The 13898-nt window shown below is 45.2% G+C and overlaps 1 protein-coding gene across 2 annotated transcripts; it reads left to right on the forward strand.

Moving 5' to 3' along the window:
- The first annotated feature begins 229 nt into the window (after positions 1 to 229).
- LOC121168045 (GDP-Man:Man(3)GlcNAc(2)-PP-Dol alpha-1,2-mannosyltransferase) lies at positions 230 to 11069 on the forward strand. 2 transcript variants are annotated; one of them, XM_040997814.1, is made up of 4 exons: positions 230 to 299; positions 2865 to 3092; positions 5385 to 6316; positions 10686 to 11069. In XM_040997814.1, the coding sequence occupies exons 1-4, from the start codon at positions 256 to 258 to the stop codon at positions 10955 to 10957; spliced, it is 1476 nt and encodes a 491-aa protein (XP_040853748.1). In that variant the 5' UTR covers positions 230 to 255; the 3' UTR covers positions 10958 to 11069. The 2 variants fall into 2 exon arrangements, with proteins under 2 accessions (XP_040853748.1, XP_040853749.1); XM_040997815.1 differs by having other exon boundaries at positions 5511 to 6316.
- Positions 11070 to 13898: the final 2829 nt, after the last annotated feature.

Here is a 13898-nt window from a genome sequence, read left to right on the forward strand (position 1 = left end):
ACGCCCCCCAGGTCCACCTCCTGCCGCGCTCCGGCCCCCAGGAGGCGGAACCCGCGTGCGCCAGCCAGAAAAAAAAAAACTCGTCTACGCCTCTATAGAGTCTAATTGGCCGGGAGGCCGTGGGAAGCTGCCACTGAAAGCCAATGGGATCACGCGATCGGCCTGGGAGGGCGGGGGGAAGTAGCGTACTGTTCCTGAGGAGCCAATAGGCGAAGGGGACGCAGAAACGCTTCCTGATTCGGGGGTCGGCGCAACATGGCGGCTGCCAGAGGGGCTTGGCTGGTGGGCGAGTTGTTGAGGTGAGCGGCGTGTGGCGGGGGGGTTGCAGGTGTTAGTTGACTTGCCTGTCTCGTGAAGCCCAAGCGTACGGGGAGATGGCCGTGCACGTCATTAGCTTGTTTTCTTAGACCAGCGAACGGGCTTTGGGATCCGCTGGAGCTGACCAGGGATTAAAACCTCAGTTGACTGCATTTCCTTCGCCCATGGCGTTGCTGATTTCTATAGACTCGAATTCCTCTTGTTGCTTCAGCTTTTTCTTTCTCGTCTTCACAGGCCAGCTAGTGATCATAAGTCCTACTTAGTTTTCGTATTTCTTTACGATTGACTCTCTTTCCCACCTAGAGTGTCTCTATTGCAAAGAAGTCCCCGGATCTTCCTTCTCTCTTAGCTTCTCACGAACTTAGTGAAACTGCCTTTGTTAGCACCTGTCATTTCTGCATAAAGTATATGCTGACTCTTCTGTTTCTTGATTGTCTTATTGACTTATTTTTTAAATTGGCGTAAGAAATAGATATTTTAAAAAAAAACCCTGATACACGGGCATATGTTTTATCACAATAATGTATTGTTTCTTCTGGGGAAGTTAAATAGTTGTGTAAAAGAAAAACTCGTGAAGCATGCTGTGTTTTGACGTTAACCACTGTTAGATTTCAGTGAAGAATCGCCCGGATTTTTGTCCACCTTGGATGGTGCCTTACCCTACTAAGAAAATCACACCTTAGTATATTCTACTAACCAAGTTCTTTTTAACACCTACATATTTTTTGCGCAGGTTGAAAGTCTGTATTGACACAGTAGCTTCCTGAATATTAGTATATACATATTTCCTCCAAAATTAAAGCATTTTATCCTCATTTTTTTATCTCTTCTTTAAATTCTATAATGATTATTTAAAATACTAGAAATCTGCTCAATTGCTTCTCAGCCTTTTGGCTAAGATCAAAAGTAGAAAATCTATGCTCAAAGCCTTCCTCTTCCCCTGCGATGTGGATTATCTCTCGCTAGCGCTCTGTACGTTAGAATTGTTAAATATTTGCTGAATTAAAGATTCACTGTTGATGATAATTGTCAAGGCTTTTTATATAAGCATTGGTATGCATTGTAAAATGGCCCATATTTTAAATGATAAATTCTTTAAAGAGTAATTTAGATACACAAGTACTATGGGGTACTTAATGAACTTTTATAGAAGCTGTAAAAATGGTAGTCAAACAACTGGTTTAACTTTAATCGTTTTTTTGGGGGGGGGTGTCTGATCTTTTAAAAATTAATTTATTTTCATTTTATTTGAAAGGCCGAAAGACAGAGCGAGACTGCCACAGAGAGATCTTCCATCTGCTGCCTCAACTGCCCAGATACCCACTGAAACCAAGGCTGGGCCAGGCAAAAAACCTGGCACTCACTCTGGGTCTCCCTTGCTGGTGTCAGGGACCCAAGATGTTGGAGCCATCTCCTGCCACGCAGGTTGCACAGAAGCAGGAGGCTGGATCAGCCGCAGAGGAGCCTAGGTGCAAGCAAGGCTCTCCCCTGTCAGGTGGAAGGATGTCGCTAGTGGAGACTTCATGGTAGCACCAAATGCCTGCCCACCTCCTGTTCTCTCCCGGTGTTCTAAATCATTTTGGAAATCCCATCGCATGTGTTTCTCACCTAAGTCACTTGAAAGAATTGTCACAAAAATGCTTGTATCCAAAAACCTGTAAAGCAAGCGTTGAATGCTTGTCCTTGTAAAGCAAACTGTCCTACACAGTGTTGCTTTTCCATGAACTCGGGTATTGCTAATGCCAAGGAAATGGCAGGTCTTTTTACTTTCCAGAAATTACTCATCCCTTAGGGTGTACTTTCTCAACATGCTGGCCTTGGACCCATGCAGCCTTAAGACTCTTTCATTGAGCCCTGGCCAAATGGTTTTTACAATACTGTTAAATGTTACATACACACTGAATAGGAGAAAGGTAGCTCAAGGTTGATTTTTACTGCTGATTTAAATATGTTAAATTGCTGGCGTGTTGGGGCTAACTTCTTGACCCAATGGATTAAGCCGCTACCTTCCATGCAGGCATCCTATGTTAGAGAACCAGGTACTGGTCCAGGCTCCTCTGCTCCTGATCCAAGCCCCTTCTGATGTACCTGGGGAAAGGTAACAAATGATGGCCCAAGGACTTGAGCCCCTGCCACCCTCAGGGGAGACCTGGATGGAGTTCCAGGCTCCAGCCTGCCCCAGGTCCATCCTCAGCCATCGTGGCCAGCTGGAAAATGAGCCAGCAGAAGCAAAATTTCTTGTCTTTGCCTCTGTCTCACTTTACTTTGCAAATCAATGGAATAAAAATTTTTGGGGGGGAGGAGTAAAAATGGTACCATGCAATTGAAGAAAGACTGGAATTAAAGATTACAAACTTTTGACATTGGATGTTCATTAAAAACCTGTAATTAATAAATGCATTTTAGTAATTATTGTGTTAGTCAACTTGCAAGCTACTAAAATTCTCTCTTTACTAATAATATATAGAAGAGATAGGCAAGAGTAGATTTCAACTTTCTTGTTTTTTAACAGGCATCACATCAACTTCCATTTTCTCTCATTTCAGGTTTTTTTATTCACTGTTTGTCCCTGGACTAATTGTGTGTGGCATTTTATGTGTGTGTGTGGCTGTTGTCCTGTGGATAATCAGACTGCTACTTCAGAAAAAGAAAAAATCAGTGTCAAGCAAAAATGGAAAAAATCAGATGGTGATTGCATTTTTTCATCCCTATTGCAATGCCGGTGGTGGAGGAGAAAGAGTTCTTTGGTGTGCCTTAAGAGCCCTGCAGAAAAAGTAGGTATGCATCATGCTAACTAATTTCCTGTGTTGTCTTCCTTTTTTTTTTTTAACCATTATCCAGAAATTTACCTTTTCTTTGCTTACCTTTTTTTGTTCATGACCAGCTTCTTTTCTTAATCTTCAAAAAGAAAATATTTTTTTCATATGTTTAACTCCCTTGTAAGATCCTATTGCAGTTGGGCCCGGCGCGGTGGTGCAAGTGGTTAAGGTCCTCGCCTTGCACACCTGGGATCCCATATGGGCGCCGGTTCTATCCCAGCAGCCCCGCTTCCCTTCCAGCTCCCTGCCTGTGGCCCGGGAAGGCAGTCGAGGATGGCCCAAAGCTTTGGGACCCTGTACCCGCGTGGGAGACCCGGAAGAGGCTCCTGGCTTCGGATCGGCATAGTATTGGCCGTTGCACTCACTTGGGGAGTGAATCATCGGACAGAAGATCTTCCTCTCTGTCTCTCCTCTCTGTATATCCACCTTTCCAATAAAAAAATAATAATAAAAATAAATCTTTAAAAAAAAAAAGATCCTATTGCAGTTTAGTTGCTATGGTTAAAAAAAAAAAAAACACACAGGGAAATTACATGCAGTTTTAAAAATATTTATTTATTTTGAAAGTTAGTTACGCAAAGAATCTGTTGGTCGACTCCCCAGATGGCCACACCAGCCAGGGCTGGGCCAAGCTGATGTGAGGAGCTTCAGCTAAGTCTCCCACGTGGAGTGCTGGAGCCCAACATTTGAGCCGTCTTCCGCTACTTCTCCCAGGTTTTTAGCAGGCAGCTGGGCTGGAGGTGGAGCAAGCAGAGACATGAGCTGGCATCCATATGGGATGCTGGCATCACAGGCAGTGGCTTTACATGCTATGCCACAATGCATTTTTATGAGTTTTATGAGGAGAATCAGTCATGTTGGGCAAATGTACACGAAAGAGGTTAATTTATGAACAGGAATGTACCAGGTATCGCAGAGCCCTTTGAACCTGAGTGCTTTCAGTCAGCGAAGGAACATAGCTGTAATGCCTGTGAAAGCATGCATACACTGATTCTAACTGGGATGTCATTCACAGTTGGATGAGCTTAATTACATCATCTGATGTGTTAGGCTTCCTCATCCCCATCACTTGCATCTTTAAAATATTCATGATTCTTACAGAGGAAAATGCAGAGTAATATACAGGTTCCATCATTGCTTTATCATGTGAGGAAAATGATTACCCTATTGAAAACTAGCTTAAATTCAGCTTCCTTGAAGCCTTCCCTAATTTAATTAATACTGTTTTCATAATCGTACATTAACTTTCTCTTTCTGACCAGACATTTGTCCTAGCAGTGAAGACATCAGTCAACAGTCCCTCCTTGTTGGATACCGGAGGACACCATCAGGTTGCTAACACAGATGCTGGGAGACAGCAGTGATGGCTCAATGGTTGGGTTTCTACCACCCTCATGGGAGCCCTGGATTGAGTCCTTAATTCAGGGCCTGATCAAGATTTGCTGTGGCAATTTGGAGATCGAACCAAGAGATAGGACGACCCTCTCTTTCAGAGTTACTGAGAGAGGGAGAGACAGAGAGCAAACAAGATCTTCCTTCTGCTAGTTTACTCTGCACATGACCACAACAGCTGGGATGGCCAGATTAATGCCTAAACCAGGAAGTTCTTCCACATTGGTAGCAGGGGCCTAAACACTTGGACCATCTTCTGCCTTACCAGACTGTTAACAGGATGGGAAGTGGAGCAGCTAAGACTCAAACTAGTGTCCATGTGGGATGCCAACAATCTTATTTTGTCTATGTGTATCTGTCTACCTTTAGTAAATAGAATAATACTTTAGGGAGCTGGATGAGAAGTGGAGCAATCGGGACACAAACCGGCACCCATATGGGATCCAGGCACATGCAAGGCCAGGATTTGGCTCCAGGCCATCACTCTGGGCCCAGTCACTGTGCCTTCCAAATACATGATGGTGCTAATCCCATTCATCTCATTAAGAGGCCCCTCCCCTTCAGACCACCACCATGGACCTAGGGAGTAGACAACATATAAGCAATTGTGAGGGGACACAAGCATTCATGCCGTAACACACAGTCATGAAGGACTGGTCATTTTAGTTGTTTTCATTGAGCTGTAGTAGGTTCATGAAAGCATGGGGTCAGTAGTTCAGCTACAGTTAATGCAAAACAGTGGAAATCATTATTTAATGTAAAAAACAAATTCATGTTCATGAGAAAATTTTCTACAACTTTTCATTTGGTTTTCGCCTAAGTTAGTGATATCTTTACTATAATACTCTGTTTTAGATATCCTGAAGCAGTTTATGCTGTTTATACTGGGGATACTAACGTCACCGGGGAACAGATACTAGAAGGCGCCTTCAGAAGGTTTAACATCAGATTGAGTCACCCAGTGCGCTTCGTTTTCTTAAGGAAACGCTATCTAGTGGAAGATTCCCGATATCCCCACTTCACACTGCTGGGCCAAAGTCTTGGCTCCATTTTTCTTGGTTGGGAAGCTCTGATGCAGTGTGTCCCTGACGTCTACATCGATTCCATGGGATATGCTTTCATACTTCCTCTCTTCAAGTACCTAGGGGGTTGCCGAGTCGGCAGCTATGTTCACTACCCCACCATCAGCACTGACATGTTGGCCGTGGTGAGGAATCAGAATGTCGGATTCAACAACGCAGCCTTTATCACCCGGAACCCGGTCCTCAGCCAAGCCAAGCTCATCTACTACCACCTGTTTGCTTTCCTGTATGGGCTTGCTGGCTCATGCAGTGACACAGTCATGGTCAACTCCTCCTGGACCCTGAACCACATCCTGTCCCTTTGGAAGGTGGGGGACTGCACAAGCGTTGTTTATCCGCCCTGTGACGTGCAGACATTTCTAGACATTCCCTTGGACGAGGAAGAGCCGCCTGCAGAGCGTCTGCTGGTTTCCATCGGGCAGTTCCGGCCCGAGAAGAACCATCCTTTGCAGATCAGAGCTTTTGCTAAGTTGCTCAGTAAGAAAGTGGCAGAGTCGCCTGCAGCACTGAAGCTTGTCCTCATTGGAGGCTGCCGGAACAAGGATGACGAGCTGAGGGTGAACCAGCTGAGAAAGCTGACTGAGGAGTTAGGCGTTCAAGGAGATGTGGAATTTAAAGTAAACATCCCATTTGACGAACTGAAGAAGTACTTGTCCAAAGCAACAATCGGCCTGCATACCATGTGGAATGAGCATTTTGGGATTGGTAAGTCTGTCCTAGGTAAACAACTTGGTGGTGCCATGAGATTCTAGCTTTCTCTGACAAAATAATAATTTTCTGGAAGTCTGTGACAAGCTCTCATTCTCCTGTAATTCCCAAGGATGCTTTTCTCATTTGACACTCTGTAAGACACGTAATAACAGCTGCTGTCTATTGACCTCTTGCTGCATGCAGGTCATCGTTTTTCTATGAATAGTATGTAATGTTAATACTCCCTAAAATGCTATTTGCTAAGCATTACAGTTATTTTTATACATAAGGAAACTGAGGCACACAGCAGTTTAGAAATTGGTCAAAGGGTTAAGTAACTGGTAGCAGCATCCAGGTAGCCTTGGTTTTTTTTCCTCTTTTTAAAGACTGGTTTGAGGGCCTAGCACAAAGCCTCAATGGCTAAATACTCACCTTGCAAGCCCAGGATCCCATATAGGCACCTTCTATATGTGTCCTGGCTGCTCCACTTCCCATCCAGCTCCCTGCCTGTGGCCTGGGAAAGCAGTCAAGGGCAGCCCAAAGCCTTGAGAGCCTGCACCCACATGGGAGATCCAGGAGAAGTTCCTGGCTTCTGGCCTCAGATCACCTTGGCTCTAGCTGTTGCGGCTGCTTGGGGAGTGAATCAATGGATGGAAGATCTTCCTCTCTGTCTTCTTTCTCTCTGTACATGTTACTTTCCGATAAAAATAAATCTTTAAAATAATATTAGTAATAATAAAATTTTTAAAAAGAGACTGATTTGAAAAGCAGAGTGATGGGTGGAAGGAGTGAGAAAGAGGCAGCTGCTGGCTGACTCTCCAGGTGCCCATAGCACTCACAGCAGGCCAGAGCCCAGACCAGGACTTTCATCCAATCTTCTGATGTGGCTGGCAAGAAACAAGGACTTGGGCCTTACCTGCTGCCTCCCTGGCACATTAGCAGAAGTGCAGGCACTTCTGTATAGAATCCTGTTCTCCTACAATAGCATGATGCCTGCCACCCCATTCTCTTTTCCTTTTTTTGTTAAGATTTTTTTTTTAAATGGAAACAGTTTTACAGAGAGGAGAAACAGAGAGGAAGATCTTCCATCTGCTGGTTCAATCCCCAAGTGACTGCAATGTCCAGAGCTGAGCTGATCCAAAACCAGGAACTTCCTGGTCTCCCACACGGGTACAGGGTCCCAAGGTTTTGTGCCATTCTCCCCCGCCCTCTAAGGCCACAAACAGGGAGCTGGATGGGATGTGGAGCATATGTGACACAGACTGGCACTGATATGGGATCCTGGTGTTTGCAAGGGGAACATTAGCCAATTGAACCATCATACCAAGACCCTCACTCCCCATCTTTTTAAGATTTTTTTTTATTATTTTTTATTGTAAAGGCTAATTTACAGAGATGGAGATACAGAAAGATCTTCCCGTCCACTGGTTCACTCAGGTGACCACAACAGCTGGAGCTGAGTTGATCTAATCTAATCTGAAGCCAGAGCCAGGCAGGAGCTTCTTCTGGGTCTCCCACACGGGTGCAGGATCCCAAGGCTTAGGGCCACCTTTTACTGCTTTCCCAAGCCACAAGCAGAGAGCTGGAAGGGGAGTGGAGCAGCCAGGACACAAACCGGAGCCCTTAGGAGATCCCGGTGCATGCAAGGCAAGGAATTTAGCCAATAGACTTTCATGCTAGGCCCTTTACTCCCTTTTACCCCATCTTTGTAATGGTGCAGAATCCCAACCCTAATCAAACTTATGAATGGCCAAATCAGAGTCAATAGGTGATGCCCAGGTACAAGTGTTTCGCTCATCAGAAGCTAAGGCTTTCACAGTAATTCCTTTCATCCTTTATTGTCTATACTCACTCTTTCAGTCGCCTCCTCTCTGTTCTGTGCCAAATCCCACTGTAAGTTTTCGACTTAAGTATTCCTACGATTGGCCACAGCGTCGGCCCGTTGCAGGTATTTCTCTCGTGCCTACTTTGGCCTCACAATGCTGGTTCTTAGGGGGAAGCAGGAACATCATATGAAGTTTTCTTCGTATAATTAGCACTACAGTTTCACTTATGCTTGTTTTTAGTTAGCAGCACAGTACTATGCCAGAGGTTCAACAAGACACCCGTCGAAGCAATTTCCTGCCTGGGTCTGACCACCTGGACTTCGCTCCACAGATACTTACTGGGCATGCTTCCTGTGCTGGGCTTCCAGGCAGGAAGTCTGTCTGCAATGGAAGGCACTCTTGCCTTCAGAGGCTTCTAGCTGTGGGGTTGTAGCGCCCAGCCATGAGTATCTGCTGCGCAGGGTGCCAGCTGCTGTGCTGACGAGAGCCAGGGTGATGAGGACAGACAAAGCCTGGACACATGGGGCAGGGTCCCTTTCCCCAGGAGGTGATGTGATTCTCAAACAGGGCTGGGCTGGAGCAGTAAGTAGAACAATTAGACAGGAACTAGGCAAGTGAGGAGAATATGGGGCAGAAGCAACAGCCCCAGGATAGAAGTGACAACCACAGGAGCAGCCGCCGGCACAACAAAGGGACCAAGAGTTCAGCTTGCTCCAAGCCTGAAGGAGAAACCACGGGACAGTGGAGAGGCCATCTGACAGGTCAAGCCAGGAGACAGGAATGGAAGGATTTTTATTATTGCATTTCAAAGCTTTCTGTTTCCAAAGTGTGGGAAGAAGCAACGATCACACGTCTGTGCAGCTAGGATGCCAGCTCTGAGTCGCTGAAAACATTTCCGCAAGCACCTGATGCATCTCTTGGAACCCACCTGGTAGGGGCTCGGGTGTGTTCAAGGAAAGATGGGGAGTGAAGCATAGCAGCAGGTGGAAACTGCTCAGTTTCCAAGGGGGCTTCGAACACTGCCTGGAAATGCCTGGAATGCGTGTTACCTGTTGTCAACCTGTCCTTTAATCCCATTTTCCACAGGCTTTCGGAAGCCCCCTGTCATTTGGCAGTAAATGATTATTTCCATTTAGTTCAGCACTGCTATTGGGCACACAGTGCTCTGAAATATGGGGGAAATCCAGGCTCGTACACCAGCACTGTCCATCTGCAGTGCCTCACTAAGGCGAACTACAGTTCTTTTTCCCACTAACATAACTTAAGATCTTAAGATTTTGCTTTTGATACCTTTCTTTTGTGTTTCTGAGCTGATCAAAGTCTAGCACCTTTTTCAGTTTGCTTATTTATTGGAGAGAGACCACTCCAGGCTTCCAGGCCACTCCCCAAAGGCCCGCAACAGCCAGGATTGGGCTGGGCCAATGCGGAAACGGGGTTTGGGGGTTGCTGAGAATCACTGTGTTGGCTCTGCCACGTGAGTGGTGGGAACCCAACCATTTCAGCACTCACTGCTGCCTCCCCCAGTCCACATTAGCAGACAGCTGGAGTCAGGAGCCAGGACCAGGAATCAAACCCTAGCACTCTGGTCCAGAGGATGTGAGCATGCCCACCAGCATCATAACCACTAGGCCAAATGCCCTCCCTGCTGAGCTGTTCAGTTAAGAACAAAGAAGGACTATTATGAAACTTTGAAAAGTCAAAAACTCAGAATTCTTTTATTTTGTACCAAAAAAAATTAGATGAGCTGATTTATGAACATATAAGGTGTTTTTTGTTTGTTTGTTTTTAAGAATGAACTCTTTGGCCTGATGCGGTAATCTAGTGGCTAAAGTCCTTGCCTTGCATGCACCAGGATCCCATATGGACTCCAGTTCTAATCCCAGCAGCTCCACTTCCCATCCAGCTCCCTGCTTGTGGCCTGAGAAAGCAGTCAAGGATGGCCCAAATCTTGGGTCCCTGCACCCACGTGGCAGACCTGGAAGAGGCTCCTAGCTTCTGGCTTCGAATTGGCTCAGCTCCAGCCATTGTAGTCGCTTGGGGAGTGAATCAGCAGATGGAAGATCTTTGTCTCTCCTCTTCTCTGTATATCTGTCTTTCCAATAAAAATAAATCTTAAAAAAAAAAAAAGAGTTCTTTGTTTGAAAACTCAGATTTAGACAGAGAGAGGCACAGGCAGAGAGAGAGTTCTTTCACTCACCAGTTCACTCCCAAAAAGCCACCAGTGGCTGGGTCTGGGCCTGGCCAAAGCTAGCAGCCTGGGGCTTGCTGCAGGTCTCCCACATAGATACGGGAGACAGGCCTTTGACCCATCCTCTGCTGGTTGTCCAGGCACATCAGCAGGAACCTGGTTCAGCAGTGCAGGCACCTGGACTCAGACATCACCCACATGGCATGCCAGCACCGGACCTACATGGGGTTCAGTGCTGTGTCGCAACGTCAGCCTCAGGGATACACGTGTGGAATTAGATTCTCAGGAGTTTAACGTATTTTAACTGCCCATCCTTGTTCTTAGGAACCCGTACAGAAGTGTCATAGACTACATTTCGTTTCTTTCTCAGGGATTGTGGAGTGTATGGCAGCTGGCACAGTCATCCTGGCACACAACTCGGGGGGCCCGAAGCTTGACATTGTCGTTCCTCATGAAGGAGACATAACTGGATTTCTCGCTGAGACCGAGGAAGGCTATGCTGACACGATGGCTCATATTCTTTCCCTGTCTGCAGAAGAGAGACTCCGAATCAGGAGCAATGCCCGGGCGTCTGTAAGCAGATTTTCTGACCAGGAGTTCGAAACCACATTCCTGTCATCGGTGGAAAAGTTACTTAAATAAGGCTATCTGTGCAAATCAGAAAAACTTGCTAGCAAACTTTACAGCAGCCTATGTAAATACTTTTTCTCATAAACTCATTCCCTATTATAATAAAGTCAGCCTGAGCAATGTTCTCAGTGGTATGTGTATGGACAGGTGTTTATTTCAATGAAAAAGGCAAAATTACTTCAGTGGAAGAGTTTACAGTTTACACATTAAAAAGCGGATAGCAAGTTTGCTCTCAGTTTCTGAATTTGCTTTCAATTTTCTGAAAAATAGGGACCTAAGGAAAAATGTATTTTTAAATGCTTATTTATTGGAAAGGCAGAATTACAAAAGATGAGGAGGAAGAGAGAGCTTGTCCATCCGCTGTCACTCCCAAGATGGCCGCAGCAGCTGGATTTGCATCTGGCCCAAACCAGAAGCCTGGAGGTCTGTACAGCTCTCCCACGTGCATAGCAGGGGCCATCTGCTGCTGCTTTGCACAAGCACCTTAGCAGGAAGCTGGATTGAAACAGGGGCAACCAGGACTTGAACCAGCACTCAGGTGGGATGTAGGAGTTCATGCAGTGACTTGACCCACTGTTCCACAATACCAACACCAAGAAAAATGATCTTGAATTTAAATATCCAAGTTTTTTTCAAATCCTGTTTATTGAATCTTGTTAGAAAATAGGAAAGAGGGCCCAGCATGGTAGCCTAGCAGCTAATGTCCTCGCCTTGTATATGCTGGAATCCCATATGGGCACTGGTTCTGATCCCGGTGGCCCCCTTCCCATCCAGCTCCCTGCTTGTGGCCTGGGAAAGCAGTTGAGGATGCCCAAAAGGTAGCAGAGCAAATGGTCCAGGGTGTCCTGACATCCCGACAAAGCTTTGTGTTGCAGATTATTTGGTTTAGAAAAGGAAGATATGGGCCCAGTGAGGTAGCCGAGTGGCTAGAGTCCTCGCCCTGCACACACCTGGTTTCCATATGGGTGCAGATTCTGGTTCCAGTGTTCCCGCTTTCCCTCCAGCTCCCTACTTTTGACCTGGGAAAGCAGTCAGGGATGGCCCAAAGCTTTGGGACCCTGTACCCACGTGGGAGACCCAGAAGAAGCTCCTGGCTCCTGGCTTCTTATCAGCTCAGCTCCAGCCGAGGCTGCTACTTGAGGGAGTGAATCAATGGACGGAAGATCTTCCTCTCTCTGTATGTCTAATTTCCAATAAAAATAAATAAATCTTAAAAAAAAACCCTCAATACATATTTCAAACAAGATAATATAGTGCTTCATACATTTTAGTAACTTTCAGGGCATTATGTAAAGTCATTTTTTTTTAGGTTTATTTATTTTGATTGAAAAAGCAGATTCACAGAAAGAAGGAGAGCAAGAGCAAAGGATCTTTCATCTGCTAGTTTCACTCCCCAAGTGGCCACAATGGCCGCATCTGAGCTGATCTGAAGTCAGGCCAGGAGCTTCTGGGTCTCCCATGCAGGTGCAGGGTCCCAAGGCTTTGGATCATCCTTTGCTACTTTTCCCAGGCCAAAGCAGGGAGCTGGATGAAAAGTGGAGCAGCCAGGACACGATATAGACTATTACAAATGATTCCAAAATATTTGTTTTTCAATTATGTAATGTGACCTAAACTCTTTGGGACTGTAATGAATAAAAGTGTGTCTTTTTAAATCTTTGCATAACCGAAAAGTTACTTCTATTACATAACTGCAAAGAATAAGTTATTCAGGTTTCTAGAAACAAATTATGTCCTTGTAATTTTCCTCACCACACCCATCCCGGTCCCATTGTTTACCTGCTTCTTCCTCCTCCCCACCCCCGCACTCCCAAATCCGTGGCTGTCACTGGCTTTGGAGAAGCATCAGTTTCAGTGATCTTGTGCTGAGTATTCACTTGGACTGTATGTAAATGTTGAAGAACTCATGCATGTTAGTACCATTTAAAGAATAATCTTCGATCGCTATCACACACCAAGTTGAAATAAACTTCAAACAGTCATTGATGAAAGAAATGGAAGAGGACAAACAGAAATGGAAAGACATCCCATGTTCATGGATTGGAAGAATCAGTATTGTTCAAATGTACGCACTGTCCATATCAGGGTGTGCATTAGGAAGCTGTAATGGAGAACACAGAAAGGATTTGCACCACGGCCTCCAATGAGCAGTAGCTTCACTGCTGTGCTAAACACCTGTCCTGAACCACATCATTTTGTCTGTTGCATAAAGTACTTCATTTGAATATATATATATATATTTTTTTTTAATTTGAAAACCAAGTTATAAAAGAGCACAGGGAGAAAGACAGAAAGGTGTTCCATTTTCTGGTTCACTCCTCCAAATAGGTACAGCTCCCAGAGCTGGCCCAGGCCAAAAGCAGGAGTTTTGCTGGATCTCCCACGTGAGTGCAAAAGCCCAAAGAGTTAGGCCATTCACTGCTGTTTTTCCAGGCATATTAGCACGGAGCTAGAGCAGAAATGGAACAGCTGAGACTTAAGCAGTTACCCATATGTGATGCCAGCACTGCAGGTAGTGGCTTAATCCTCTATGCCACACATAGACCCTCACATAAGTTACTTAGACGTGTTCTTACTATAAAATTTTTGGTGAAAAATTAATATTTATACTCAAAATTAGTTCTGTTGTCTAAGCTGAAAGGAAAATTAATAAAGCCTTGGGATAACTAAAGTCTTACCAATAAATTAATATCTAAAAACAGAATAACCACACCAGTGTATTAACTGGGTATTAATGATCGCTGGGCTTCATTAACAGCACAGATCGAGAGGGAAGTAGAGACGCTCCCTAAACCTTCATTTTATTGACATCTCAGCATACTTCTCCCCTCTCCTCCTAATTGTTCAGCATCCGTATAGGAACTAGAATCCTCTTCCTTCCTCTTTGTCTTCCTCTGTGAAAATTTCGAGCTTTTCTAGGGATTCTACAACTTCCTCTCCCAGCTCATCTTCA

The sequence above is a fragment of the Ochotona curzoniae genome, unplaced genomic scaffold (assembly GCF_017591425.1).
Source record: "Ochotona curzoniae isolate NIBS_2020 unplaced genomic scaffold, NIBS_Ocur_1.0 patch47, whole genome shotgun sequence".
In the NCBI taxonomy this organism is placed as follows: Eukaryota; Metazoa; Chordata; class Mammalia; order Lagomorpha; family Ochotonidae; genus Ochotona; species Ochotona curzoniae.

Bases quoted from the DNA above. Each gene is read 5' to 3' on its own strand.
- LOC121168045 (XM_040997814.1), top strand. From the start codon at position 256: ATGGCGGCTGCCAGAGGGGCTTGGCTGGTGGGCGAGTTGTTGAG. The intron at 300-2,864 runs GTGAGCGGCGTG...CTCTCATTTCAG, and splicing joins CTGGTGGGCGAGTTGTTGAG to GTTTTTTTATTCACTGTTTG. The intron at 3,093-5,384 runs GTAGGTATGCAT...ACTCTGTTTTAG, and splicing joins TTAAGAGCCCTGCAGAAAAA to ATATCCTGAAGCAGTTTATG.